Genomic DNA, 26,067 nt, shown 5'->3' on the forward strand with positions numbered 1-26,067 from the left:
CCGTGGGGTTGGCCTCGGCACTTCTTTGAGGCGCCGTTCTGGTTATGCGGTCGTGGAAGTTTGCGCCGTGAAGGAGGGAGGGAGGCCTTGCGGCTCCATGCACAGCAATGTCTGAACGGAATGTGGGCGAAGATCTCTTGTCGCCTTGCGGCAACTCTCGGGGACTTGGCGTCAGATCACGTCTTCTGCGGGATTAACACCGAGCAGCGTCGAAATCCGACGTGGAGGGGTAGTAGACCGATGGAGGAGAAAGCGGGATGGAGCAAGCCGGAACATAGCTTATGTGGCATTAGGTTGAGACCCGTCAAAGGCGGATCTTTCATCGCTGGGGGTCTGAGGGAAGATCTTTTCAACGGTTTCGCAGGATGAATGTTTCACCCTAACCTCAAGGCCGTCGGTTAGACTTTCCTTGCAGCTAACTCATCGTCGCCAGATACCTCCAGACAGACCCCCAAGCTGATTTCAGAGTTGAACCTAGTCCACGTGGGCCAGCTGCTTCATATTTCTTTTCGAAGGTTCTCTTGTTCTGATGGGCAATGTACGGATTCTCGTAACACCTCTTGTGAGAGTCAACGATTGCCGTGAATGAATGCCGTGGAGATTTCTCCCCGAGGTGAAGGTCCGAAAAATGCTTCGGTCGAGGTTTGGTCCGAAGCCAATTACTGGGTTCCGAGCTTTGTGCAAGGGCTATGTCTTGTTCCGAGCCAACACCTCACTTCCTCTCGCGGCCGAGCTCGTCCACCTGCTCTCCGCCTTCGGCGTCCCTGGCCTTGACAGCCCACGCCAGCTCCTCATCAGCCTGCACTGCCCGCTTCTCGTCCTCCTCTCCAAGCTTGACGTTCTGCGCTAACCAGGCCAGAAGAACGAGCACCGTGCCGACGCACAACGACCCGATCGCCAGCGTCTGCTGAGTCTCGCGGTACGCCTCATTGATGTCATCTCTCTCCACACTACCGATCGTGTAGTTCTGCGCAACAACGATGGACCCAAAGATTTTACGCGCCTCGGCTGCGGGGAACTTGGCGCGCAGCTTGCGCGGGAGGATCGAGTTCCAGATGCCACCGCTGATGGTCGTGCCTAGGTTCGAACCGAAGCCCAGGGATGAGAGGTAAACGGCCGTGGCCACGGCGATTTCCTCATTGCCAACCGCCGCTTGGAGGGCAACTTGTAGAGACACCTGAGCGAGGCCGCGACCCACGCCGAGGAGCGACTTGACTGTGATGAAGGCAGGCTCGTTGCCAATATGTGAGCCCGATATGTTGGTGAGGTAGATTGGGAGACCCGCGGCAAGGAGGATGAGGACCACACCGATGGCGATGAATGGCTTTGTCTGCTTGAAATACTTAAGCAACAGTCCACAGAGGAGGGCACCGACATTGTAGGCTACTCGCTGAGCGTTGTCGACGCGTGTCGCGGCGCCGGGAGAGTAGTCTCCGGCGACCTGCAGGAAGCTGGAGAGGAACGGACGGTAGACACTGTCGGACATGGCAATGAAGCAGGCTGACGCGCAGGCGACGATGACGTTGCGCGCGCGCATGGTGCGGTAGGGGATAATGGGCTTCGTTGCGTACTTGTAGTCCCAAACGAGGAAGGCGACAAAGGTCAGGACACCGACGATGATGAGCACAATGGACGACGCCTCCTTCCACTTGTCAGTGTCGCGGCGGCCGGCAATTGTGATGGGCAGCAGAGTCATCGAGAGACCGCCAATAAGCAAGAATGCACCGATGAGGTCGAGCTCCGTGGCCAAGTGCTTGGCCTTGCCGACAGGACCGGATGGCGCGCCATGCATTAGGGAGACACGCTCGCCGATGAGGCCCATCCGCTTGGCCCGGCGGCCCATCCAAACCATGATGGCGATCGTGGGCAGAGCTGTGACTGGCAGCACGATAGACCACATGCCATAACCCCAGCGCCATGACGCGTTTAGGAGGATGTGCTCTCCCAGATAAGTTCCGGCGTAGAGCGTCGGGATAGCGGTGATAGACTCGGGCAGCGTGAATAGAATGCCGCGGTTGACAAGACTGGTAACGTCGGCGATGAAGATCTGCTGGGTAATGTTCCACCACGTGTCTCCAAATGAGTCGAAGATTCCTCCAGCCTGTAATGGTCAGCCAGGATTTCCGTCATAATGCGCTATCCGTGCTTACAAGGAATGTGTCAACGTTTTGGCACGCCGCGAACATCATGTTGCCGATGGCCATAGACAGAGCTGCTCCAGCAAACCCTTGTGGTCGTCCAAAATGCTTAGTGCACCAGTTAGGAGGATTCTCGCAACAATCTTGCAGTGTCGTCCATCTTATGTAGAACTTACATCAGCGAGCTTAGCCAACAATGGATATGACACGATGCGTACGATTCCGTTGATAATGGAACCGGTGGTGAGCAGAGAGTGGCCCTCGAAATGACTTGTTGCGTACGGCTCATAAACGTTCTGGGTGTAACTCGTAAAATTCATAAAGAAGTTCATGACGAGAAGACTGTGAAAGCATGAGGAGCCTGGAGGTTGATTTATGCTACAGAGTGCATCTTCTTACCCAGAAATTGCAATACCCAGCTTCTTCGGAGTCCACAGCTTTCGTAAAGCTTCAGCTGCGGTCCTGGGCCGTTCATTCGTCGTCTCGTGTACTGCGCCATCTTCGGCAACAGCAACGTTGGTGGCCGGAGTGTGCGTTTCTGCCATCGTGACTGATATCTCAACGGCTTTCAGGGGTTTGTTTGGCAATCAGAGAGAGAGGTTGAGAGGACCTGCAGGCAGGGCATGTTAAACAGCAGAAGTTACCGGCTTTTAAGTCTCGCTGTACTTCCACCCGACTTCGGTAACCTGACTTATCTGATCCGACCTTCGGTTATTTGGAGTCGGATCTGATTAGATGCTAAGGTTGCTTCGAGTAAGAATCATGCCGATCTTGAGTAACGGACCCTCTCAGGGTCGCTGTCATACTGGGGCTCCCCATATATCGGACCATGTTGGTGCATGACTTGGGTTTCACCCGACAAGGGACCTCAAAGAAAATTCTCATCCATAATGCTGGGGAACATACCGAGCCTGTATACCATGACAGGATTCGATGCATTCTTTGATTCGGGACACTGCCAAGCTGAGCGGCCAGGACACCAGTCAGGAAATGGCGTCGATCGACAATAGATAATGGAGCATTTCAAGTTTTTGGTGGGCATCTCCGCATGCAAGAAACTCCTGATTAACGCCCAAGAATCATCTGAGCAGACTTGGTTTCCCCGTCCTTGCCGACATCACGGCGAATAAGCTTGCCAGGGGCTTGCCGAAAGTGGAAGAAGTCGGGTCACATTTAAGCGACGCCAGCAACACGAGTAATGAATCGTTACAACAGTGGGTACTTGAGCGACCACGACCAGGATGACAGGCAGTCAGGATGCGTGAACACAGCTGCAGTTTTTGTCCCAGGATCGAGCTTGCCATGTGGCAGCTGTATCTAGCAGACGCTGACTTGTCTCATTGCTAATGGACGCTGAGATCGCATACATTGTCTCGTCAGTGAAGATATGCGAAGTAAGAAATATGCTCCCGATGCTCCCCGAAATATCGGATCCCGCCTGCTGTGACGCCCGTCTTGCCCCTGGCAATATGGACTGCGAACAGGGATGGTCCCCACGTACAATAGTGAGAAGAACGTGGAATGATCCGGCTTGGCTGTCTCATACATTCTTACACCTGGTCTCTGCGACGAGTAACTCAAGGAGCTGTGCTCCAAACAAGACGCACTTGATCAAGCCCTCAGATCGACGAGGGGTTTATGGCTCAAAAGCCACAAATTCAACTGCACATGGGTGAACAGGATCAATTGAGGAGACGAGGCAAGCCCTCAAGATATCAAGGCTGGTGGCCTCTTTCGAGCGACCGTCTCGAAGGGGCCTTCCCATTGATGAGCTAACACAAATTGCCATCCCTAAATCTTTCATCGCCACGGTCAAGGCTGCAAGAGAAGTTTCGTCCGTTTAATTAGGAGATTTGAGTATAGATTCAGCGGGAGATCACTATGTGACCCAGCATCAGTGTTTTTGGAATAGCTATAGACTCAGCTTCTCGAGAGCTTGTGACAATTTCTTTTTTAGGTCAGCACTGATGGCCTAGCTCGAAAGCAACATTAAGCTCCGAGAATTGCCCCAGGATGGTTGCGGCGGCGGCAACTTAGTTGTACTGAAGGATGCAGAGGGGGTCCACTGAACAACATTCTGAATAATGGGGATCAAGGGGGACCTCGACAGTCGACTACGAAGAACGTAATTTATAGTTTTCCATGTTAAAAAGAACTTGGTAAATCATTCAGAATCGATTATCAATGTATGACAGCGGTATAGGATGAGCATAAACCTGCGCGCATGGCAAACCTCAAAACCTGTGGATTGTCGTCCCCATCAGTTCCGACCTCGACTTTCGAATGCCCATAGCTGCCCAAACCGACTGCCCTCGAGGGTAACTAAGTCCCGCGGATTGCCCGTCTCGACAACCTCCCCCTTATCAATAACGACCACGTCATCAAAAAAGTCCATGACCATGTCCAGACGATGCGAGACCATAATGATGGTATACTCCTTGAACTCTTCCCTGATGATCCCTTGCATGATGCGATCAGTTTCTCGGTCTACATTCGAGCTCACCTCATCTAAGAGAAGTATGCCACCACGACGTCCTCCCAAGCTCCGGTCCTTCACCCGTCGCCTGAGGATAGCCCTTCCGAGGCTGAAGAGCTGTCTTTGACCCGCACTGAGGCTGTCGATACTCATCCCATTGTGGACGTCGTTGCTCATTTCCGCTAGGAAGGCACTTAGCAATACGGTCTCGAGAACCTCTTGGCATTCAAGATCAGTTGCGGCGTTGAAAGGGTCAAGGTTGTCCTTGATGCTGCTACCACTGGGAAGAAAGACGGCATCCTGTGGCACTGCGATGATCCGACGGCGGAGAGTATCCCGTTCGATGGAGTGGAAGGGAATGTTGTCGACCTTCATGTTCTGAGAACAAAATGGCAAAGGGTCGAGTAGGCGAAGAAGCACGAGAATAAGAGACGACTTTCCGCTGCCGCTTCTGCCACACAAGGCGACCTTTCTGCCGGCCTCGATAGACAGAGTAACGTTCTTTAGGGCAAGGTTGTTCTGCAAAGAAATGTCCTGCTCAACACCACCGGCACTGATATTGTAGGATGCCGAGACATCTGTGAGTTCAATAGTGCCAGCTTGAGGCCACTCCACGGGAGGTTGGGTGTCTTCATTTTCGCGCTTTTCAGACACAACTGTTTCCGAAAAGCTCTTGATTCGCGAGACTGCGCCAATTGAGGTCTCCAGCAAAGTGTAGTTGCGGATGAGCCAGGTGATCACATCACTCAGCGACATCAACGTCACCAGAGATGCACCTGTGAACCCCGAATTGCCCCCTGTCTGCGTGGCCAATGATACGATAATAATAGCAACAATGGCAACAAGGATCTCCATAGTGAGACTGAGCCATCGCTGTATCATGGCGAGAAGGTATGATGGTCGTTGCGAAGTATTCAGCAACTGCTGATTATGCGTCACATGATCGGCCATCCAGCCGAAAGCTCGAAATGTGCTGATTCCCTTGATTGTGTCAAGGTAATGGGTGCTAGATCCGTCAGTTGTCTGCCTTTCGCCATCAGGATTGATGACCTACTAAAGTGGACTCTTTGCTTCTAGGTCGAGCAGCCGAAGCTGTCGCGATGTGCGCAGGTAGAACCTTTGGATCACCCATAGCACAACTGCAAATATGGGATAGCTGATTGCGAGATACGGTGATGCGGTTCCCACAACAGCAGCCATGCCCATGACCTGGAAGATGTCGATGACCGTATTGAGCAATGCCAGCGGAAGCTCGCCATCGATGAGAGTCATGTCCTGGGAGAACAAGTTTGTGACTATGCCCATATCAGTAGTCGTGAAGAAGCTCAATGGCGCATGAACAACTGTGTTGATCGCCTGGTGGTGTAGAGTCGTGCCGGACTGGGTAGTGATCCATACAATGATAGTTACGCAGACTATAAAAGACATGATGGAGTGAGTTGCTTTCAGCATACCGAAGATACCAAGATAAAAGCTGGTAGGCCTGTGGAAAGTGTCTTCGGACCAAAACTTTAGCCATGCGGTCGCCATACTGTTGGCGAAAGCGTGGATGGCAGCCGAAGCGACCAGTACCACCAGGGACCATTTGCTCAGCGAACGCATGTAGTGGCCATAAACCTTCATGTCTCCTGTTTGTCGCGAAAGGTCATCTGATCGACTTCGTTCGGCGTTCTGAACTTGACGTTTTGGTCCCTGAGTAGCGGGAGTTGGGGCGGCAGCACCCCTCTCTTGCGTATCATCTTCACCCGAGGACGCCACAACATTAAGGTTGGCGACATACTTCTTATTGCGGATGAGATCGTTGAACGAACCTTCCTCCACGATTACACCGCCCACGTCGAGGGCTATGATGTGATCTGCTTGAGGAAGATGACGAATGGAGTGCGTGCACAGAATTGCAGTGGCGTTTCGACGGCGGAGAATACCACTAGGGCCGAATACACGACGAAAAACCTCATTGGCGGTATCGTTGTCGAGTCCGCTTAAAATATCGTCAGAGAGGATGAGGTCGGAATGGAGGTAGAGTGCGCGAGCAAGTGAGACACGTTGCTTCTGCCCACCACTCAGCGCTATGCCGTTGCTTCCAATGTTGGTTTCGTCACCCTGAGGGAGAATTGTGAAGTCTGGGAGAAGCATACAGGCCTCTATTACTTCTTCGTACCGAGGCTGGTCGAAGTTGGAATATCCCATGATGTTCTCTTTGATCGTGCCGTTCCATAAGAACGGAGCCTGCTCACAGTACCCAATGGCGGCGTAAGCGAGGGGCAGCCTGATGTTCCCGCGCGAGAAAGGCACCTCGCCTAGAAGCGCGTTGCACAAGGTTGACTTCCCAGCAGCTGTCGGCCCAACGACCAGGGTAAGTTGAGACACAGGGAAGCGAACGTTGACATGATTAAGGATCATCCGGTCTTCGGCCCAGCCGAAGAATCCATCCTGGATGGTAATCGAGGTTGTGGCGTCGGGATTTAATGGCTTTTCGTTGTACTCAAGACCGCTGCTAGATGGTTCATCCGAGAACGACTTCTCTCCGAGCATGTTGTGTGTTTCGTGGCGTCTGACATCTTCCCGTGCATCAGCCTCGAGGAATGCTTGGATGCGACTCAAGCTTGCCAGACCGGCGAACATCATCGGCACAGCCTGGAAGAGTTGAGACAGAGGCGATGTCAATAATATCAAGAACGCGATAGATGTAAACATGCTCGTCGTGTTGAGCTCGCGAGTGGTGAAGGCCAGAGCGGCAACAGGTGACAGGATTGCCGGCGTCATGGCAGCCACAACAGCCCAAATAATGAGCCAACGGGATCTGTTGCCAATCTCCATCTCGTGCACTCTCATCTTCTGGATAAAATCACCAACCGGCAGTGTGATGCCGCTGATCTTCAGGCTCTTCATATTCGAAATGACGTTAGCCGTGAGCCCGACTCTTTTCTGAATCTGGCTCATCCATCTGACCTGTCGGTCTCCTGACAACCTGCCGACAATAAATGTACCGATCGCACAGAACACAATGAGCACAATCGGGGCGACGAATGAGGTGCCAAGCTCCCGCTGTAAGAACCAGCATCCAATTGCAACCTCAATAGGACTGGCCCAAAAGTCGTGAAGCTGATGGAAGCCTTGGATAACGCGGTCCGTATCAGTACTCATCAATGTGACAGCCGCCGCCTCCCCAGCGTTGGCGAGCTTGGCCTCAGTTGTCTTTTTGTAGATCGCGGCCGACAAGCAACCGCGGGCCATTTGCTGAGCCCTCATGTGGAAGTACCATTGTAGCGCTCGAGCGAAAGCCGCGCCACCATAGATCAACACCGCGGCACCGATGAGGCCGTAGCTCGTGCTACGAGGAGCATTTGGTTCCTGCAGATATTCCAGGAGGGCGCGTATGAAAAGCGGTTGACTAAAGCTGAAGCCGATCAAGGCGATTCGGGGTGCGATGGGCATGATGTATGGGATTAACAAGGCTCTGGCGAGCGATCGAGCCAAGCCAAGCTTCTTTCCAGGCCGCGACCTCTCGATCACAGCTTCAAGTTTTCGCTGGAGGAGATCCGAATCAATGTCCTGGTCCAATGGATACAGGTCGTCGATGGCCAGAACATGACTGTAGCCATAACGGAACAGCTTGTTCAGCCAGAGGTATACAGTCAGACTCATCACATCACTCGTCTCTTCGGGGCTGTGTTCATCAATCTTCCAACGGAGCCAACGGGTCTTTCTCTTCGTCTCGGCAATGAGGATGACGAACTTCGTTCCGACGGATGCTGTGTAGAGACGAGCAATCATCTTGGACGTAATGGAGCTCGCCATGAGCCATGAGGTTCGAACCTGGACGGCATCGCAGAGCGTCTGCAGCAGAATGTACAGAATGAGCAGTGTCGATGGGCGCGGGACTCTGGAATGCTCAAAGAAGGACAGGGCAAGCATAGACAGCGCAACAAGGAAGTTGACTGCTGTTGTTGCAATGGCGAAGCCATCGAGACTAGAGGCCGGGGCTGCTGTCTGAAGATTCAGCAACGCGAATTGCAGAGTAGCCAATATTGTAATGGCTGTCTAATGCACCCCCTCTGTCAGCACGATATCCACGGTGGGCAGGTGATCGCACATACCAACTTGGCGTACTGGAAGGCGACACCAGACACAATCCTCGGCTGTTGCGAGAGCCATATCGCGCGCGGAATAGACAGCGCCAGAAAGAAGGTAGCAGGAACTATGGCTAAGATGATGCGCTGGAAGCGAATAGTAAAGTCGAAGTCATCACGGCAGCCTCGAACGATGGGGCCGAAGGTGTCGTCGTTGAGGCATGATGTTACCATGTCGTGCTTGGTAGATTCGAAAAGAACTTTAAGGGTCAAGGTGTGGCGGGAGCAACTGAATCCCATGGAGCGCGCAGTTGATGGACAGGAAGACTGCAAAAGGGGTGTAACATCCAAGGCCCAGGTCAGTTAAAGAACAAATTCCTACTTCATACGCGTCGCCATCCGGGCCGGGCGGCCGGCAATGGGACTCGTCATCGGCAGGACAAATAAACAGGCACGAAAGGCGCTGCCTAGGCTGCACGATTCCTTTCAAGCACAAATGGCCTTAGTACGGGATCTACACACCACTGACGTCCTTTTCAGGGCTTGGGTGTGGTACAACACCTCTCTCGCCAACAGCTCTGTAATGGCGAGCAAACGCCCTCCCTCACCCCCTGCACCAACGATGTCACCTCTAACCAAAAACACTCCCAACTATTCGCGAGTCACCATGATTGGGCGCTTTTCAGTGCGGCCATTGCTTCCATGCACTGAAGGCAGGTCGAGCTTCGGGGAGACGCACATTTGCTGACGGCTTACGCAGCATAATGGTATCATCTTCGCCACAGGAGGCCAAGATCGGCAGTAATCCCCATGCTCAATCCCGCTGGCAGTCGGGAGAAAACAGCAAGGATTGGTTGAGGTGAAGGCAGTCGCTAACCCCAGCGAACATGTTCGGGCGGCTACATATCGCTCGCTTCCTTACCCAGCCCCCTCAAATCCTTGGAGCTTGCCGCTAAACCTACAACATCAAGGGTCTAGGGGCCCTGTGATACGTGTATAACCCTTCTGGAAGCGCACCGCATCCTGTTGACATGTTGGTCCATTTACGTATCACACAACTGGCTGCGCTGTTCACCTCGCGCGGCGACTTCAGACATAGAGGAAACGTGATGTCATTTCCCGAACCGCTTCAGAAGGGTAGTAGCCATGAGGGACTCGGTAGGCTACGTTACATGAGCTTCCATGCGCGGCCGGGTTGCCAGCATTCGCATTCCACGGCCAGATACATGTTTGACCTCAGCTCGGCAGCGCAAAGACTGGACAGGAGGCCACACAAACCTCCCCAAATCTGCTGACGACGTGGGCATCATTACCCAGTCGCCCGTTTAGTCAATCGGCGAAGAATGTTAGCAGGGTCGGAAACTTTCCAGTTCATCCGCTACAGGTGTCTTACATGGACGGTAGAACAGTTGTGGGCGCACCCAGGTCTCACCTCACCCTGGGAATCATCGCACCCTTCTGAATCACATCGTATTACAACTGAACCATCAAGATGATGTCGTGATGCTCTTAAAGGGCCAGTTGGCCACACACGTCGGCTGTGGCAGTTTGATCAGATCCACTCATCTCCAAGTTTCTTGACATGAGGTTCTCCGTCGCTTTTTGGGGGCCTTGCCTCGCTCTTTTGCTGCCTGAGTCGGTCGCCGACGTTGTGGTGCTTCCAGGGGGCCTCCCAAAGTCACACATGGGCCGTAGGGCTGTAAAAAACGCCGACGATTTCTTCCGCCAGAGCATGAGTAACGAGTTCTACAACAACTCGGCTGAAGTCCTCCTCTCCTCCTTCAATCACAACGTCAAAGATAGCGCCTCCCTGTCCATTGGTGATGGAGTACGCCCTTCAGCTGACAGCTTCGTCCGCGGGGCAATCCAGGCGTGGGGCGAGCACCTGCATTTCGTCGTACGCCCCGAGGAAGTGTGGTTCACCATATTGGTCCAAATGAATTTCTACATGATATCTCACGCTGAGGACATCAGGGACTTGTTTGTTGATCATGAAGGGCAGGAGACTATCACAATCGAGGATTTCACCTGGGAGCAAGTCCTCATACGCTTCCAAAACGAGATTCAAGCCCGCGTCAAGACGGATTGGCTACAGAATTGGATTATGCCGGACTTCACCACAACAACCCAGGACGATCTCATGACAGCCAACATACTAATGATGGGGCTGACGAAGGCCTATTTCAGGTTCGAAGGCGGCATCATTTGCGGCCTCCCGTCCGTTACACTACAGGGAGAAAAGTCGGATTGGGAGACTTTGCTCGACAAACTCGAACGGCTCCCGGAATTCGGCGACGAGCCTACCGCATATGCTGAACGCCTCCGGCCCATCCTCAAGCGCTTCCTTAAATCGTTCGACGAGCCAGACAGTTCGGAGACGGTGCAATTCTGGAACGACATCGTGTCTGCCAGATCCGAGTTTTTCTGCGGCGCACCGCCGTTCTACATGTCTGGATGGATCACAGGGTTCTACTATTGGAATGACAGAGGTGAACCCTACGCAAGGAACAGCGCTGAGGGCGACCTCGTTCTTGATGGCGTGCAGTACCCGTCTCTCGACATTGGAACATTGCCCGTGGGGTACGCCAGCGCGCCTTTCGTGATGCTGGACTACAACGGTACAGACAGATTTGAGTCGTACGTGCTGGCCGGAACTTTGGGGAAGAAGATTACGAATGGCCCCCCCACAGGATACGCCAAAGCGATGGAGCGCATCGGGAGCTACAGCAGCGGTGACACAAAGGGTCACAGCACTTTGCAGTCGCTGTCAGCGTGGGTTGTGATTGGACCGAAGAGTCACGATGCCGACAAGAGGCCGCCGTGGCAGGGTGAAGTTGAGCTTGCGGACCTGGTCGGATCCGTCGATAGCAACTTTGAGGCAGATAAGTGTGGTTCGCGAGGGGTTCGGTCGTCGGCACCGATGAGAATCGGGTAAACCCTTGCTACTTTCTTGCCTCAAAGCGCCGCGGGGCTCGGCGACCATGAGCGAAGTCGGCGGACGTGGTGTCGGTGTGCTGCCGACTGTTGGTGTGTTTCTGTTTCGCGTGCTTATCTTGCAGGAAGACGCCATCATGACAGCGTCACATCATCAAACGCCCTTGACTCTTGAGTCAGCATAGACGATATAAATAACTAAGTGACAATTGTTTTGGAAAGTGGCTTCATCTGTTCCCATGGATTGATGACTTTGTACTCCAGGCAAACAATTAGAACTTGAAATTATGACAACCACAACAAGAAGGGTGGCGGTGATTGGGGCCGGCCCGTCTGGTGCCATCACCACCGACGCCTTGGTCAAAGAGCAAGCTTTCGACACCATTCGGGTCTTCGACAGAAGAGGGGCTATTGGTGGGACATGGTGAGTTTTTGGTTGCACCTGTTGTACGACCGTTGTGATGTGCTCACTCGAAGTGCACAGGGTCTACACCCCTCACCTGCCCGCGAAGATCCCATCACTGCAAGATCTCATCACGGGGAATGTTGACCATGCGGTGCCCATACCAACAAAACTTCCGGCAGAGACCTCGAAGACGGAGAGAATCAACAATCATCAAACACGGTTTTCAGACTCGGCGCTTCATGAGCACCTTCACAGCAATATTATTCCCTCTATCATGAGCTTTACTCGGGAGCCTTTCCCGGACAAGTTGTCGGAGCGGACCCTCGCCAAATTTGGACCCAGGGCTCCTTTCAGACACCGTGAGGTAGTGCGAGAGTGGGTTCAGGAAATCTTCGTTCGCAATGGGAACGACAAACTACTGGAGCTTAATACGACGGTTGAGCGGGCAGTCAAAAATGAACAGCAAGAATGGGTACTGACGCTTCGCAGAGAGACGCCGGGAAAAGATTACTGGTGGGAAGAGAGATTCGACGCTCTGATTGTCGCAAGTGGCCACTACAACATCCCCTGGGTTCCAGACATTCCAGGACTGGTCGATTTTGATGTGAAATTCCCTGGGAAAATTCAGCACAGCAAGCATTTCAGGGGTCCAGAAAGCTTTGCAGGAAAGGTACGCAACCTTGTACACGGCCAGGCCTAGTAGAGCTAATGACAGTCCCAGCGAGTGGTCATCGTCGGAGGGTCTATTTCATCCCATGAAGTCCTGCATGAGATTCTTCCTAAAGCAAAAAAACCGGTTTTTGCAGCTTTAAGGGGTGATCCTGTCCCAGCCTTTGGGTGGGCGCCCTTCACACATCCACACATTGTTGTCAAGAACGAGATAACGCGCTTCGATCCAGAAACTGGAACACTGTTCTTCGCAGATGGGTCGTATCTGAATGATGTAGACCACGTCATATTTGGCACTGGATACACTTTCAGCTTGCCATTCTTGCCGGACATTCAGGCAAGAATAAAACAGGCTAATCGCCGGCTGCCTGGGGTCTTCCAACACACATTTAGTATTGGCGACCCGAGCTTAGCATTTGTTGGGATGGTCAGTTAGGCAATGTTGTTTACTTGTCTCAAGCTCAAGGTTCATAACTAACGACTGCCCTCTTCAGCTTGGTGGCGGTTTCACGTTTCGCGTGTACGAGTGGCAAGCAGTTGCCGTGGCAAGACTCCTTGCAGGTCGCGCCCGGCCTCTCCCTTCACGGTCCGACCAGCTTGAGTGGGAACAAAGAAGGGTGGCTGAACTAAAGGGAGGCAAGAACTATTACTCGATCGCTTTAGATTATGAGGGCTTTTTTGAGTATCTGCGGTACATCGCAGGCGACCCTACCCCAGGCACAACAGGCAGGGTACTCCCACCGTTCGACAAAGCATCTCTGGCTATATGGACGGACATGGTGGCAACCAAGATCAAGGGATTCGAAGAAGATGCTCGCAAAGCAGAGTTGGAGATTCGAAGCCAGCAAGAACAAGAGGCTCATCAGCGACTGCAGGAGATTATCGGAAACTGGAGTCCCAGAGCAAAGCTTTAAGTTGAAATTGCTACGAGCCAGTCTTGTAATAAATGACAGTTAATTGAAGATGATTGAAGCCAAGGAAATGTGAGAAGCATTGCGATATGATATCCAGCCGCGGAGAGACAAGAGTGTTATGGGAAGCTTATGTGAGTGAGAATCCAATCTTATCGTGGTCTATACAAACTCATCGAAAGCATTCATTCCGTTTCACTGCCAAGAAGGTTAGGCTCCAGTACTGTACAACATTGCTTTCTGTTGGATTGACGCCTGGGGGCGGTGGCAAGTCACCCAATGCGACAGCATTGAATGTGTCATCGGCATAGCGCCAACTCCACACCTCGGAGCTCAATATCCTGGAGTTTTCTTCGATCACATCCCAGAGTCTGTTGTACGCTGTCGTAATCTTCGAAAGCAGTGTTTTGTCTCCACAAAAGTCAGGCACTGACTTGCTTCTGCACCTGTCAAGTTGCCGTTCTAGACCAGCTGCCATCATAGACAGCTGCCATGACCAGACAACTGTTCCGTGATAAGCTGAGGTAGTGAAGTTTGCTGAGTAGACTGGCTTTCCACCATACGCAGGGTTCGCAACGAGGAGCCCAATGTTGGTGGTCAGTCCTGCAGGGAACGGTTGAAGAATGTGGTCAGCTGTTTGAGACAAGTAGGCGCTGAGTTGTGTCTGATTTGTGGTGTTGAGGAGAAAGTGCCTGAAGCCGTCGTCGGAATTCATGACGCGCACCAAGTCTATGTCGTTATTGCCCTCGAGAGCCAGGCCATAGAACGTAACTGAAGCGTTTATTCCGTCGGCCTGTGAAGGAAAGGAAAACTTATTCGTGTCGACATAGTCGTTGAGCAACGCGCGGGCTTCATCTTGCTCAATAATAACCTCGAAGAAGCGCAGGGTCTCATCTTCCCAGATCTGAGCTGCCGCTGCGGCCTTCTCAGCCCACTCAGGGTGTTCTGGAAAAAATGAAGCTTCGGAAAGAGCAGCAATGGCCCGAAGGCCAGCCGGTGCGATGGCAGTGTTAACATTGTACGGTATGCGACCGCCGCCAAGGCCGTAAGTGCTGTCGCGCCATTCGCCCGTGATTTCGCCCTCTTTGAGATGAATTAGATTTTTCCGTATCTGCCCACCAGGGCCAGCAAAGGCAGCTGTTGCATTCATAATCTTTTCGGCGTTGACCAAAGCTAGATCGTGGTATGTGAGGCCAGCATTATCCGGGTCGATTGTAGCTTCGGTAGACATGAAGGTGGCTACGCGCTCCCGACCATCGGAGTTGTTGATGAAGTAGTCCCTCAAAAGAACAGGGAGGAAGTAGTCCGTGTCGATCATGTGGTAATCATAAGACGGCGCTGTCGAACTGATGTTTCTCTGTAGGTTAAACCATGTTGCAAAGTCACCGATGCCTTCTTCGTGTGCAGCGCTTCCATCTGTCCGATTGATGCGCTCTAGAACAGCACCAATACCGGCTTCGAATGTTCCACCGGCTCCTGTGCTGAGAATCTTCTCCATCAGCAACATGGAAATCATGCTGTCGCGACCGAAGTAAGTGAGAAACCGCCAGCCACCGGCGAGAAGTTTGTTCTTGTAGGACAAGAATGAGAGAGATTCCACTTGACCTGTTGACTCAGAAACTAAATCTTGAGATAGTTCATTCAAAGTCTCCGTTGGGCCAAGTTGTTCAAGTTGGGCATAATTAAAAGATGCATTGAAGACGTAGGTCCCGGCTGAGAACTCAATGGTATTGTTGTTTACCATTACCGAGGCATCACATCCAGAAGGGGCAAATGCCAGTGTAGTCGTCGTTACGTTGTCCAGCCACAAACGCGACAATTTGACGCTAGAATCATCTGACACTGTGATGTTGATGGCGTCCTGGAAGATGGGGTATAACAGGCTAGGCCCTTCGGTGAAGTCTCGTATTGTACGAATACTCCCAAGAATGGCTACAACCAGTGACGCCGACGAATTTAACTGGATGTGCCCTCTCACTCCAACTACAGGTTCTTTTGTATGACCCGAAACCTCGTAAATAGGGTCGAGGCTGTCGCCGGAAGTAGAGGAGTTGACCAGGTTGATAGAAAGTGTTCCGTTCGCGCCATCCAGTGGTTGAAAGAACGATACGACGCCACTATTCCCAGCAGGCCAAGCGATCTAACTCAGGAGTCAGCTTCTCATGCCACAAGAGGTGAAGCGACTTGACAGAAGCTCACTAAAAGTCGTGGTCCGATGAGAGTCAGATTACTGTCCGGAAGGGGACTTGTCACTACGACTTGGGAAGCCGAATTGCAGTCCGAATAAAAATAATTCATGTATGGGGGGTCGTTGAGTTCAAGACGAACTGCCTCTTCATCGCAAACGCCGGCCGATCTACAAGTGCTTCGATGACTATAGCAATCCATCAGCTTTGACGCCGAACGCATGGCAGTGTGTTCTTTGACAACTCACTGTCGCCGTTGAACCCCTGGGGTTTTGGTACAATAGCCCCTAAAAAGCAGAATAGCCCCTGTGACAAGGAGTGAAAACTTCATGTTCGCAGCGGTTGGGCAATATGAACGTACTAGCTTCTGAAGGGAACGTCAAGTTTGCACATTGGCTCGCGTTGATGAATATGGAAACGGTCCAAGAGCAACGTTTTATCTGCCGTATCGACACCGAGGACATTTTGCATGTCGTCATGTTCGCGAAGCCGGCTTCCGATGATTCTCAAGCTAACAAATCACTGCCGAGCAAGTAAAGGACATGTAGCCAATGATGGTCCCTTTTCATGTCGAGAACTTGGAACACTACCCCAGTGATGATGCGCTAAACCTTAGCTTTTGTCTATCCGCCATACATCATGACTGTCCCCGCTCGACCAAGTGATCAACCAGCTTTCATGGTGTGCAGCTAAATCAACATTGAACAAAGAACCGGTGTAGCGCCGGTGGATCATCGCGACCATTCCTTGGGGCACGAGGATGCGGGGAAGTACATGGTAGAAAGGTTCACGCAAAAAGTCCCAACAAGCCAGTGAACTTTGATCAATTGAATAGAGGTCATTGCTTAATCATCACGCTAGATATGTTGAAGATTCGTGTTGTCTCCTATGGATTCTACGGTGGTGGAGTCAGCTTTACAGCGAAATTTCCAACCCAATATTTGAGTCCACGCTGCACCTTTACTCAACTGTGGCGAACCATGAATAGCAATGGCTCAAGGCCGAGAATTTCGCCCTCTGCGATGCCAGGTAAAGTGTTTGGGTGTTGAAGTCGCTGCCTGGCTGATCGACCGTGGATCTGCAGAAATCTCAAAATAGCTATGACATCAGATGACAGGCAGCAACATTTTGTAACGCTGACTCGGCCTCAACCCTGATAAAGACAAGACAGCTCGCCCAGTACACCTTGACGCCCACACCCATAGTATGCTTCACCAACAACCAAGTCAATGATCTCTAGCCTCCCCATCATCAGATTCCTCATCTCTCGTCATGGCGAGCGATCAGTCCATTGCGAGGGGCTGCTTGGACCTCCTATCAGGGATTGAAAAGGCAAAGTTGACAGCAATTGGGCTCAGTCAGAGTATTACAAAAGCAGAAAGGGCGCTTCTTGAAACTGTCAGATGGCTGTCAAGTCTTGCGACAGTGGCCGAAACGATTAGCAAAGAGGCGGCTGCCCAACCTCACAGCACGCTCTTGCCCAGCACCTTGATTACTGGAATCAACTCAGCAATACAGGGATGCCACACCACAGTGATTGACCTGCGGAGCCTGCTTGAAGATTCAGTGATTGATGGAGATGGTGCTATCTGGAATGCAGAAATCACGGCTCAGGTCATCAGGCTGGGTGAACGAGCGCACTCTGAACTTAAGTCTTTAGAAATTGCCTTGGATATTTGCACATTGTCAGTCTTCGCCCACATTCAGTCTGATAGCCCCAAGCACAATCCACTAATATGCAAATTCAGTGCTTCTTCACGCTACTTGCAAACCGATTTACCATCCAGGAGCGATGGTTCAAACCTGTTGACCGTAAAACATTCGATCATCACCCAGGTCGCGAATCTCAAAGGGTTCTCCAAGGAAGAAGGGAAATGTCTCTGGGGTACAGAACCAAAAAGTCAACAACTCCATGACATCGTTTCCTCTAGAGTCGCTGAAGGGCATGCTCCTTCACGTTCCAGAATACCCTCAAGCTTCTCAGAAGTGTCTCAAGAAGGCTCACTTCAAGATTTAACATTGTGAGTTCTGCATGAAACGTCACTCCTACAAGATGGAGTAATATCCTGCCTTTTGACGACTGACCCTCAAATCGAAAGGGCTCACAACAATGAAGAGGAACCGCTTCAGTCAAGACCTTCCAATGACGACGTTGAACAGCATGTCGGATCTCAGAATGATAACAAGCCTTTGCAATCTTTGGCACTGCAAGCGCTACCTATCAAATCGATCCTCCGACCTCCTGAAAGTACAAATTTCAAACCAAAGATCTATTTCCCCCAGTCGACATGGCTTCTGAGCGTCTGCAAAACATTGATAGAGGCATACGATACATCTGACCCAATAGAGAATAGACCTATGTGGACTATCAGAGACGACACTCCATCTATTTCAGGAAGTCAACCTGTTCGTTTCACCGACGCGCCAGTATTCTCTCCCGACTGCAGCCTCATCGGAATTCCAGTAAACAGTGATACTCAAGGAGAAGTCTTAATTGTCCGCTCTCGCGATGGTGTCCTGAGCACAAGAGCATCGCTCCACGCTGGTGACGCCTTGAACCCAGCGATCAGCCACAGCAACGGCACCATTGCCATCGCGAACATTGCATCTGACCAGGAAACTTTTACATTTTACCATATTCAAACCGGGAGAATGGACCTACTCAAACCTTTCCGCACAATTGTTTGTAGAGACAGACATCCCGTGCATGCGCTCCAGATGGCATTTACCCCGGATGACCAACACCTGATCGTCTGGTCAAAATCAATGTCTGAGAAAGACGACTCCAGCACCACTGCAAGTAAAAAGTCCAAGAAATGGCTCAAAGAACCGATTTCGATCCGTGTATTTCAGATAAGCAATGGTGCTTGCGTCCGCTACATGGAACCACCTACATATCAGTCATTCAAGACAGCTCTTACTCCCGACACCATGTTGAGCCGGAGCGTATTTGCATTCCCGCGGCCGGGCCAATGGTTCGTAGCATTCAATGAACAGGGAAGCGACCAGTATCGATTCATGGACGCCAAGACGGGCCAGACAGCTTTCAGGGTTGTACCCAGGCAAGGTGCCAGACAGGTATGGCAGGCTGGCACTAGTCCAATCACAACAGAGCACATGGTCGTCGACAATGAAACGGAGACTTGCGTCTGCTACCAAGAGAGATTGTCCTCCAAGGAAAGAATTATATTGGTTATGCGGCATCGGTTAGCTGAACATCAGATCTGGAGCCCCGTGACTGATTGGGCCACCATCCTCATCAAGGCTTCGATCCCAGACCGAGGAATACTATCTGGCGATGGCAAGCGGCTCTGCATATTTCGACGGGATGAGCGCCGGTTCGATATTTTTTCTTTGGACTCATGATGAAGAGTCCAATGTCAGCTTTGTTCGTCAGCGGCTCGGTTTACTTGCGTCGGTTAAGTTGGTAACGTCGAGGTAGATAGCGATCGTCGGTTTCCCTTGTCTCATTGTGGTGCATTCTTGCGCCATCAAGACTATGCCTCATGGTGCAAGATACCACCAATCCCTGTATCCGCCCAGACATTGGACTGCATCTCTTAGACCAGAATGAATGACGAATCGCGCATGGCTTCACCTAGCTGGTGTGGCATTGACTGTGGAGTTTACCTTCAATACAATGAACCGAGCGTGGGACACGCACATTTTGGCCCGAATAGATGCAGCACACCGACAGCCGACGTTCACGCCCGACTTCCATGTAAGCTCACCGTCCCACAGATTGCGTGCTGCTCTTATCTGACGCTTGTTGTCATTGGATTCGAAAACATCAACCTCGAATAATTAAACAAGGAGCTTGGCGAAGACCATTGAGTGGAATTCGACGGAAAATGTGGCATTCTGCTCTGCGGCTCGAACTGACTGTGTTCCTTAGCGAAAGGACTGAACAGCCTGTTCCTTTGCCACGGAGAAACAGGGTGCCGCGAGATTTGGTACAGAGAGTCCCGTAACGCCCGTAACAATAAAAACAACGCATATACCAACATGCCTGAGGATGCCTGGCCCCGGCTACGATGATATCAAGAACCCCCACGTGGCGGCCCAGCATGGAGAGAAGAGGGGTAGAGGAATGTTACTCCCCGCTGTCTTCCCCAATACACAGTGGGCTTATGCATCCAAAGCCTTCGCATGGACGAGGCAACATGGCGCAAGAGCTGCCATGGTTTTCATCTTCCAGATTCGACTGGCCCGGTTCGTCCAACCCACGAGGCTAGGTGCGGGGCCATTCCTGGTCACTAATTTTGTATCAACCTCAGATCATGGATGCCGAGGACCTTTGTACATGGTGAGATTGGGACTAGGAATCTCGCCATGTGAGTTGCCTCCGAGATCGTTCATCCACTAAGTATTGTTGCAGGAACCTTGCCTCCGGCGAAGGCCCGAGAGAAGTACAAAAGATGATCATTATCACTGTGGTGATTCCTGGAGCATCTTCAAACAGCCAGGACTTCAACGACTTTTTAGTGTCTGTTCATGTATTGAGCGATGGCAAGCTACGAAGAGAAACATGCCTCGGCGATGAGTCGGCCAGAGAAGTCCGTCAACTTGACGGACACTTCGCTCAACAGCTCAGGATCAGACTCTGACCTGGCTGCTACGAGACAGAGAATTCTTGAACAGCAAGAACTTGAGAAGACAGAGCCCCCTGTCCTACCTATCACTACCCTCTTTCGAAGGAACAAACTCAACAAAAACCTTGACCAATTGGCTACTCAACCATCTGTCTATGACGATCCAGATCTAGCAAAGTACTTCCAGCCTACCGCAAAGTACGAGAACCTGCATCGTTTTGATCCTTCAGCACGATGGACCTGGGGTGAAGAACTTGTAAGACTATGAGGCTAGCATTGAACTATTCAGGATTGGTGCTGATTCCCCCCTGTTCGGCAGCCTCTCATTAACAAATTGGATTGGAAAATCACACTTTGGGCATGCGTTGCCTTTTTCTCTCTTGACCTCGACAGAGGGAACCTCAGCCAGGCCAACACAGACAACTTCCTCGAAGATCTAGGACTTGATACTAATGGTATGCCAGATAGCTACTCGATACCTGAATTCGTTATGTTGGGACGTGCTGACTGTGACTAGATTTCAACTTGGGCAACACTGTCTTCAGACTATCCTTTCTTTGTGCTGAATTGCCTTCTCAGCTTATCAGCAAGAAGTTGGGACCTGATCGATGGGTATGTGCTCGCGGGATGGTAGCAGACAGCGACCTAACAGACATAGATTCCAACCATCATGTGCCTGTGGAGCATTGTGGCCGCCTCTCAGTTCTGGCTCAGTGGTCGGTCGAGCTTTCTAGCCTGCCGTGCTTTGCTGGGCCTTCTGCAGGGCGGTTTTATTCCCGATGTCATCCTCTACCTTGTACGTCCCGCTCACTGTTCTTCACATTACGCCTGCTGATCGAAATAAAAAGTCGTACTTCTTCAAAGGAACCGAGCTCCCATTCCGCCTGGCTCTCTTCTGGACCAGTCTCCGTATCACTGACATTGTTGCCCCAATCCTGGCATTCGGCCTCCTCAGACTACGAGGCCTGCACGGATACGAGGGTTGGAGATGGCTCTTCCTGCTCGAAGGCCTCTTCACCCTCTCCATCGGCATCTGGTCCTGGTTCATGATGGCTGCCTCGCCGACGCAGACCAAATCATGGTGGAACAAGAAGGGGTGGTTTACCGAGCGAGAGGAGACCATCATGGTGAATCGTATCCTGCGCGACGACCCCTCAAAGGGCGACATGCACAACCGACAGGCCGTCGACTTCAAGCTTCTCTGGAAGTCTTTGTGTGACTACGATCTATGGCCAATGTACGCCATTGGTCTGACTTTTTTGATTCCCGCCGGGCCGCCGGACTCGTACCTCACCCTGACGCTTCGAACTCTCGGCTTTGGCACGTTCGACTCGAATTTGCTCAGTATCCCCACGCAGGTCCTGGGTGCCATCACCGTAAGTCTAGACTTGCACAGTGAACGGAGACTGAACTAATTACAGGCGAACAGATGCTTCTCCTGACGTATTATTCGGAAATCTTCAACGAACGTACATTCTTCGGCATACTTGCCCAGGTCTGGTTGCTTCCGTGCCTGATCGCTCTCAGGACGTTGAAAGATGACACGTCGCCTTGGGCAAGGTTTGCCGTCCTGACGGTGTTGCTGTCCTATCCCACAGGTGAGTGGCGTGACTGCTATCAGAGCTGTACGGCCCGTTGTGCTGACATTGGTCGTAGCCCACGCCATGCAAGTCGGTTGGTGTAGCCGCAATTCCAACACTGTCCGAACGAGGACCGTCTCGGCAGCCGTGTACAAGTATGGTCCAAAACAGCAGTTGAATTCTGCATTGAAGCATCAGAGCACAGACTAACGTGGTCCTAGCATGTTTGTACAAGTAGGAGGCATCATCCACGCCAACATCTACCGCCAGGACGATCGTCCCAACTGTAAGCTCATGCAGCCTTGCAGACAGAGCAGCTGAAGCTAACGAACCACAGACCGACGCGGAAACACACAGCTGACAGCCATCTGCGCGGCCAACATAGTCATCTACATCCTCGCCAAGTCGTATTATGTCTGGCGCAACAAAACGCGAGACCGCGAATGGGACGCGCTGACGAAAGAAGTGAGTAAACATCCCTACTCTACAAAGGAAAACCTAGCGCCTGTTCAAGGCTAACGTGATGTCTGTTCCCCCTCTCTCAGGAACGTCTCCAGTATCTCGAGACCACGACCGATTCCGGCAGCAAGCGCAAGGACTTCCGCTTCGCCCATTAACTCGCAGGCTGGCTAACCTACACGGCTCCCCTCCCACGCTTCGTTACCTGACGTCGGCGATGAACTTGGGGACGACGAACTTTGCAGGACCGCCCGTGAAGGCCTCGGTGCCGAGTTGATAGACTAGAGAAATGATCAGCACGTGGCACGCAACAGGACCAGCGCAGCCAGTCTTCAGTAGAAAAAACTCACCCAGCATGTACTGCTTGTCGGCGGGAAACTGATGTTCCTTCGTGAGGTAGCTGAAGAAGAGCTTGACGTCGGCGCGGAAGTCGTGAATGTTGCCCTGCGCCGGTAGGAAACTGTAGACTTTCATCGCGCCGCCGTGGTTGTAGCCAAAGTAGACCTCCCAGTCGTAGCCGGCAATGTTGACGTGAGCGATGGGCTGCTTGGCCTCGGTCAGGGGCATGACACCACCGAACCGTCCGAGCCTGCACGCAGCAATTCAGTCATCTCGCTCCCGTGATGTCGCGGTGCGTTGCAGGGAAACACAGGAGGGAGAGGGGGGGGGAAAGGGGAGACGTACCAGATCATCAGCTCATACTCGCCGCTGCTGTTGACGTGGTCCTTGTCCGTATCGGTGAAAATGTCATAGGCGACATTGGCCCGGATGTCCTCCCGATCGTAGTGCCACTGCGACTCCGTCGGCAGCGTGTGAATGTCCGACACGAGGCGGCGCTCAAACTGCCGCGCGCCGTAGACGAAGCTCTTGACGTTGTTCTCGCCGCCCTGCCACTCCCAGTCGGAACTCCAGGCGATGCCCTTGCCACATGATGGAACGCCATCATAGTAGGTGGTCTGGTTGCCCGATGTCGCAGCGTCCTGGCCCCAGGTGTTGTTGATCAGCTCGTAGCCATCCTCCGACCAGTATGCATATTGCGTAGCCAGGGCGATCAGGTGCTTGATGGGAGGCATGATGGGCGGGCGCGATGGATGGGGCGATGAGAGAAGTGCAGAAGGGGATTAGTGTCCGTTGCGCGCCGTGCCGCTGAACCTTCGGCGGATGTTAAACACGTTGACCGACCGAAAGGCAATTGAAGACGTGAGCTCTGCTTTTGGGGACATTTCGGATCACACCTTGAGCGGGACCTGCGGTAATTGCGTTCTGTTCAAGGGAGACAACGTGAATCATGAGCCCAGAGTCTGGGCCCGCTGGCATCGCTGAGAACTCCGCTACGCGCGTCACCTCATGCGCCGCGGCCGTCTCCCGGCGGCTTGTGAAGCATTCCGGTTCTTTTCTTGGCGATACGAGTGGAAAGCCACGTCCGAGCTAGTAGTAGAACGCAGAGACCAGATCGATCAGATTAATGCAGGACTTAGGAGATGGTGATTGACCTGTGGCTGAAACCTTACGACCCTATCATGCCGAGAGTTCTAGGCAAAAGGGGGTGGCGCGGGACGCATCCGAACTGACGTCGAGCTAAGCTAGCACGTCCAGTCGCTGCTGGGCAGCGAAAACGTCCTGACCGTGGGTTTTCAATTTTTATATTCCTTTTTGTATGTCACCTTCTAAAACGTACCGTCCTCTGTTCCGCTGCTGGCCAGCCCAGCCGACAAGTTGCTAGCTCGCTGGTTTGTTCTGCCCGCAGGGCGACGTGCCGGCCGCCTCATCAAAAGTCTCGCGCGGTCGACAGCATCTTGCGCGAGCTGGACGGCCTCATGATTGAACTCTTGCTTCGTATAATGCCATTAAATCTCAACACCCTTCTCATTCAAGAGTTCTATCTCTCGTGCCAGCTGAAAGATGCCCAAGCTGTTAAGGATGCTGCCTCCCTTGCGATTGATGTAGACCTGCTCCTCGCTATCATACCTCCATTTCTTGATATCTGTAGTCATCGTGTCGACGATAGTGCGCGTGTCAGATACGAGGATCAACCTGAAGGGTTTCGCGTCGCGCAACTGGCGCATAACTTCTCCTTGGCACCGGTTCTCTATGAATTCGTCCCGGCGAGGCAGGATACTTTCTCGAACGTCCTGTACAGCCATGGGCGCCGCTTCAGGGCGCTCTGCGGGCTTGTGTACCAGTCAGACAAAATCTTGGAACGATTGCAAACGGACGAGGGTCCGAGAAAGACACCCGCGCCGCTGAGCTTGTGATTTTCTCCCCGAGGCATGAGGCCAGAGAAGTTGACAATGAGCGTTCGTGCTTTCAGTAAAGCCGCTTTTCGAACCAATGGGTTTGCAGCTGTTATGCAGCGGATGCTCGGTCACGTAATCATCGCGAACACAACGCCAGGAAACTTCGCATTGATCGCAGTAGTTGCTCGGTGGCCACTTTAGGGGCGGCGTTGATGCCTGGCCCGATGACTGGTCTGCATCCCAGCTGTCGTAGCCAGGACCATCTGAAGCTGGCAAAGCCGTTATGGCTTTTTGAACCTAGCTGAAATTCTGGAATTGAACCAATCTTGTCGAGAGGATTTCGCTAAGGAGGTATTTCCTTGCACTCTAGTGTCGATTCTCAAGATGGTGCGTTCAACAACGTTGACGGCAAAGTCGCGGCGTTCAAGGTTCTGCTCTCGATGAGAGATGCATCCTGGTCTCTAGCCTCAGCATTGGTGAAGGAGCCTGGAAGTCTCTCTGGCTGCTTGGCGTGATGAGAATACATGTGAGAATCCGATTCGCCCACGAGACTGTGGTTTTTGGTCAAAATTGGTGTCATCGTGGGGATCGACACTCGGGGTTTGGAAGAATCGCGGAAGAGGTGTTCGTCATGTGCATATATGGTTTGAACAGAGTCTGGCGGTGGCACCCGCTTGGTCACCTGGACCGGCTTGGCTTCTCTGGTCAATCGGGCGGCCACGTTTTCGGCCGACGCGGGCTCTGCGACCGCAGCCTGCTTGGCCACCGGCGGAGTCTTATGGCCCGGCGAGGAATACGTCGAGGGAGTCTCTTCCCTTGTCTCGAAGAATCCCTTTGTCGGCACAGAGACTCTTGTCGCTGGCACGTCTCTCGTCGGAAGCAACGCCTTCGTCGAGGACGACCTTTCGGATGCAGCGCGTTCCTGCCAGATCTCAGCATCTTCACATGTCACGACTTCAAGCCGTGCGACATGGGCCGACCTGCTTGTGTGGGCGCACACGCCACAAGTGAGAAAATCTCAGTTAGCGCAAGTCGTCGGTCGTGAGAGGGACGGAGACGTTAGAAAGCTCGGAAGGGCCCGGGAAACGAAGTCATCGCGTGATGGTCCGGGATGGGAGACGAGGGCGATGATGAGCTACATCATGGAAAGATTTGCCTCAGTCAGGGCAGCACTGGGCGTGTCTTCTGGCGGTCAAGCACGCGTGGAGCGTCGATGTGATGAGACGCCGATGAAAGGGGAAGGGGCGACCCGGGTACGTGGGGCATCCATCAGGTCCGTTCTCGCGCGTCAGTTGTGGCTTCCTCCCTCTCGCTTGCCTCCTCTTGCCTGCCTCCTCTTGCCTGCCTCCTCTTGCTTGCCTCCTCTTGCTTGCCTTCTCCTTGCAAGATGCTGGTTGCTATTTGAT

The 26,067-nt window shown here is 52.5% G+C and overlaps 7 protein-coding genes across 7 annotated transcripts; 3 read left to right on the forward strand and 4 right to left on the reverse strand.

Annotated features, from left to right (window-relative positions):
* Nucleotides 1–712: 712 nt before the first annotated feature.
* Nucleotides 713–2,683, reverse strand: D7B24_000352 (uncharacterized protein; the record flags this gene model as incomplete). Its single annotated transcript, XM_028634610.1, has 4 exons — nucleotides 713–2,101; nucleotides 2,151–2,246; nucleotides 2,315–2,480; nucleotides 2,538–2,683. 4 exons carry the CDS (start codon nucleotides 2,681–2,683, stop codon nucleotides 713–715), a joined length of 1,797 nt encoding a protein of 598 aa, XP_028492730.1.
* A 1,715-nt stretch (nucleotides 2,684–4,398) lies between these two features.
* On the reverse strand, nucleotides 4,399–8,921 carry D7B24_000353 (uncharacterized protein; the record flags this gene model as incomplete). The annotated part of the gene is made up of 4 exons (XM_028634611.1): nucleotides 4,399–5,620; nucleotides 5,669–5,909; nucleotides 6,069–8,658; nucleotides 8,715–8,921. The coding sequence occupies 4 exons, from the start codon at nucleotides 8,919–8,921 to the stop codon at nucleotides 4,399–4,401; spliced, it is 4,260 nt and encodes a 1,419-aa protein (XP_028492731.1).
* A 1,450-nt stretch (nucleotides 8,922–10,371) lies between these two features.
* On the forward strand, nucleotides 10,372–11,622 carry D7B24_000354 (uncharacterized protein; the record flags this gene model as incomplete). Its single annotated transcript, XM_028634612.1, has 1 exon — nucleotides 10,372–11,622. One exon carries the CDS (start codon nucleotides 10,372–10,374, stop codon nucleotides 11,620–11,622), a length of 1,251 nt encoding a protein of 416 aa, XP_028492732.1.
* A 286-nt stretch (nucleotides 11,623–11,908) lies between these two features.
* D7B24_000355 (uncharacterized protein) lies at nucleotides 11,909–13,610 on the forward strand (the record flags this gene model as incomplete). The annotated part of the gene is made up of 4 exons (XM_028634613.1): nucleotides 11,909–12,045; nucleotides 12,106–12,697; nucleotides 12,749–13,123; nucleotides 13,191–13,610. 4 exons carry the CDS (start codon nucleotides 11,909–11,911, stop codon nucleotides 13,608–13,610), a joined length of 1,524 nt encoding a protein of 507 aa, XP_028492733.1.
* A 182-nt stretch (nucleotides 13,611–13,792) lies between these two features.
* D7B24_000356 (uncharacterized protein) lies at nucleotides 13,793–16,124 on the reverse strand (the record flags this gene model as incomplete). Its single annotated transcript, XM_028634614.1, has 4 exons — nucleotides 13,793–13,805; nucleotides 14,105–15,212; nucleotides 15,968–15,981; nucleotides 16,042–16,124. The coding sequence occupies 4 exons, from the start codon at nucleotides 16,122–16,124 to the stop codon at nucleotides 13,793–13,795; spliced, it is 1,218 nt and encodes a 405-aa protein (XP_028492734.1).
* Nucleotides 16,125–20,299: 4,175 nt separating this feature from the next.
* On the forward strand, nucleotides 20,300–22,582 carry D7B24_000357 (uncharacterized protein; the record flags this gene model as incomplete). Its single annotated transcript, XM_028634615.1, has 10 exons — nucleotides 20,300–20,641; nucleotides 20,705–20,840; nucleotides 20,903–20,997; nucleotides 21,044–21,181; nucleotides 21,234–21,761; nucleotides 21,815–21,983; nucleotides 22,042–22,120; nucleotides 22,187–22,251; nucleotides 22,303–22,430; nucleotides 22,511–22,582. The coding sequence occupies 10 exons, from the start codon at nucleotides 20,300–20,302 to the stop codon at nucleotides 22,580–22,582; spliced, it is 1,752 nt and encodes a 583-aa protein (XP_028492735.1).
* A 43-nt stretch (nucleotides 22,583–22,625) lies between these two features.
* D7B24_000358 (uncharacterized protein) lies at nucleotides 22,626–23,497 on the reverse strand (the record flags this gene model as incomplete). The annotated part of the gene is made up of 3 exons (XM_028634616.1): nucleotides 22,626–22,705; nucleotides 22,775–23,013; nucleotides 23,109–23,497. The coding sequence occupies 3 exons, from the start codon at nucleotides 23,495–23,497 to the stop codon at nucleotides 22,626–22,628; spliced, it is 708 nt and encodes a 235-aa protein (XP_028492736.1).
* Between the last annotated feature and the right edge of the window lie 2,570 nt (nucleotides 23,498–26,067).

The sequence above is a fragment of the Verticillium nonalfalfae genome, assembly GCF_003724135.2.
Source record: "Verticillium nonalfalfae strain VnAa140/NRRL 66861 chromosome Unknown scaffold_100, whole genome shotgun sequence".
In the NCBI taxonomy this organism is placed as follows: domain Eukaryota; kingdom Fungi; phylum Ascomycota; class Sordariomycetes; order Glomerellales; family Plectosphaerellaceae; genus Verticillium; species Verticillium nonalfalfae.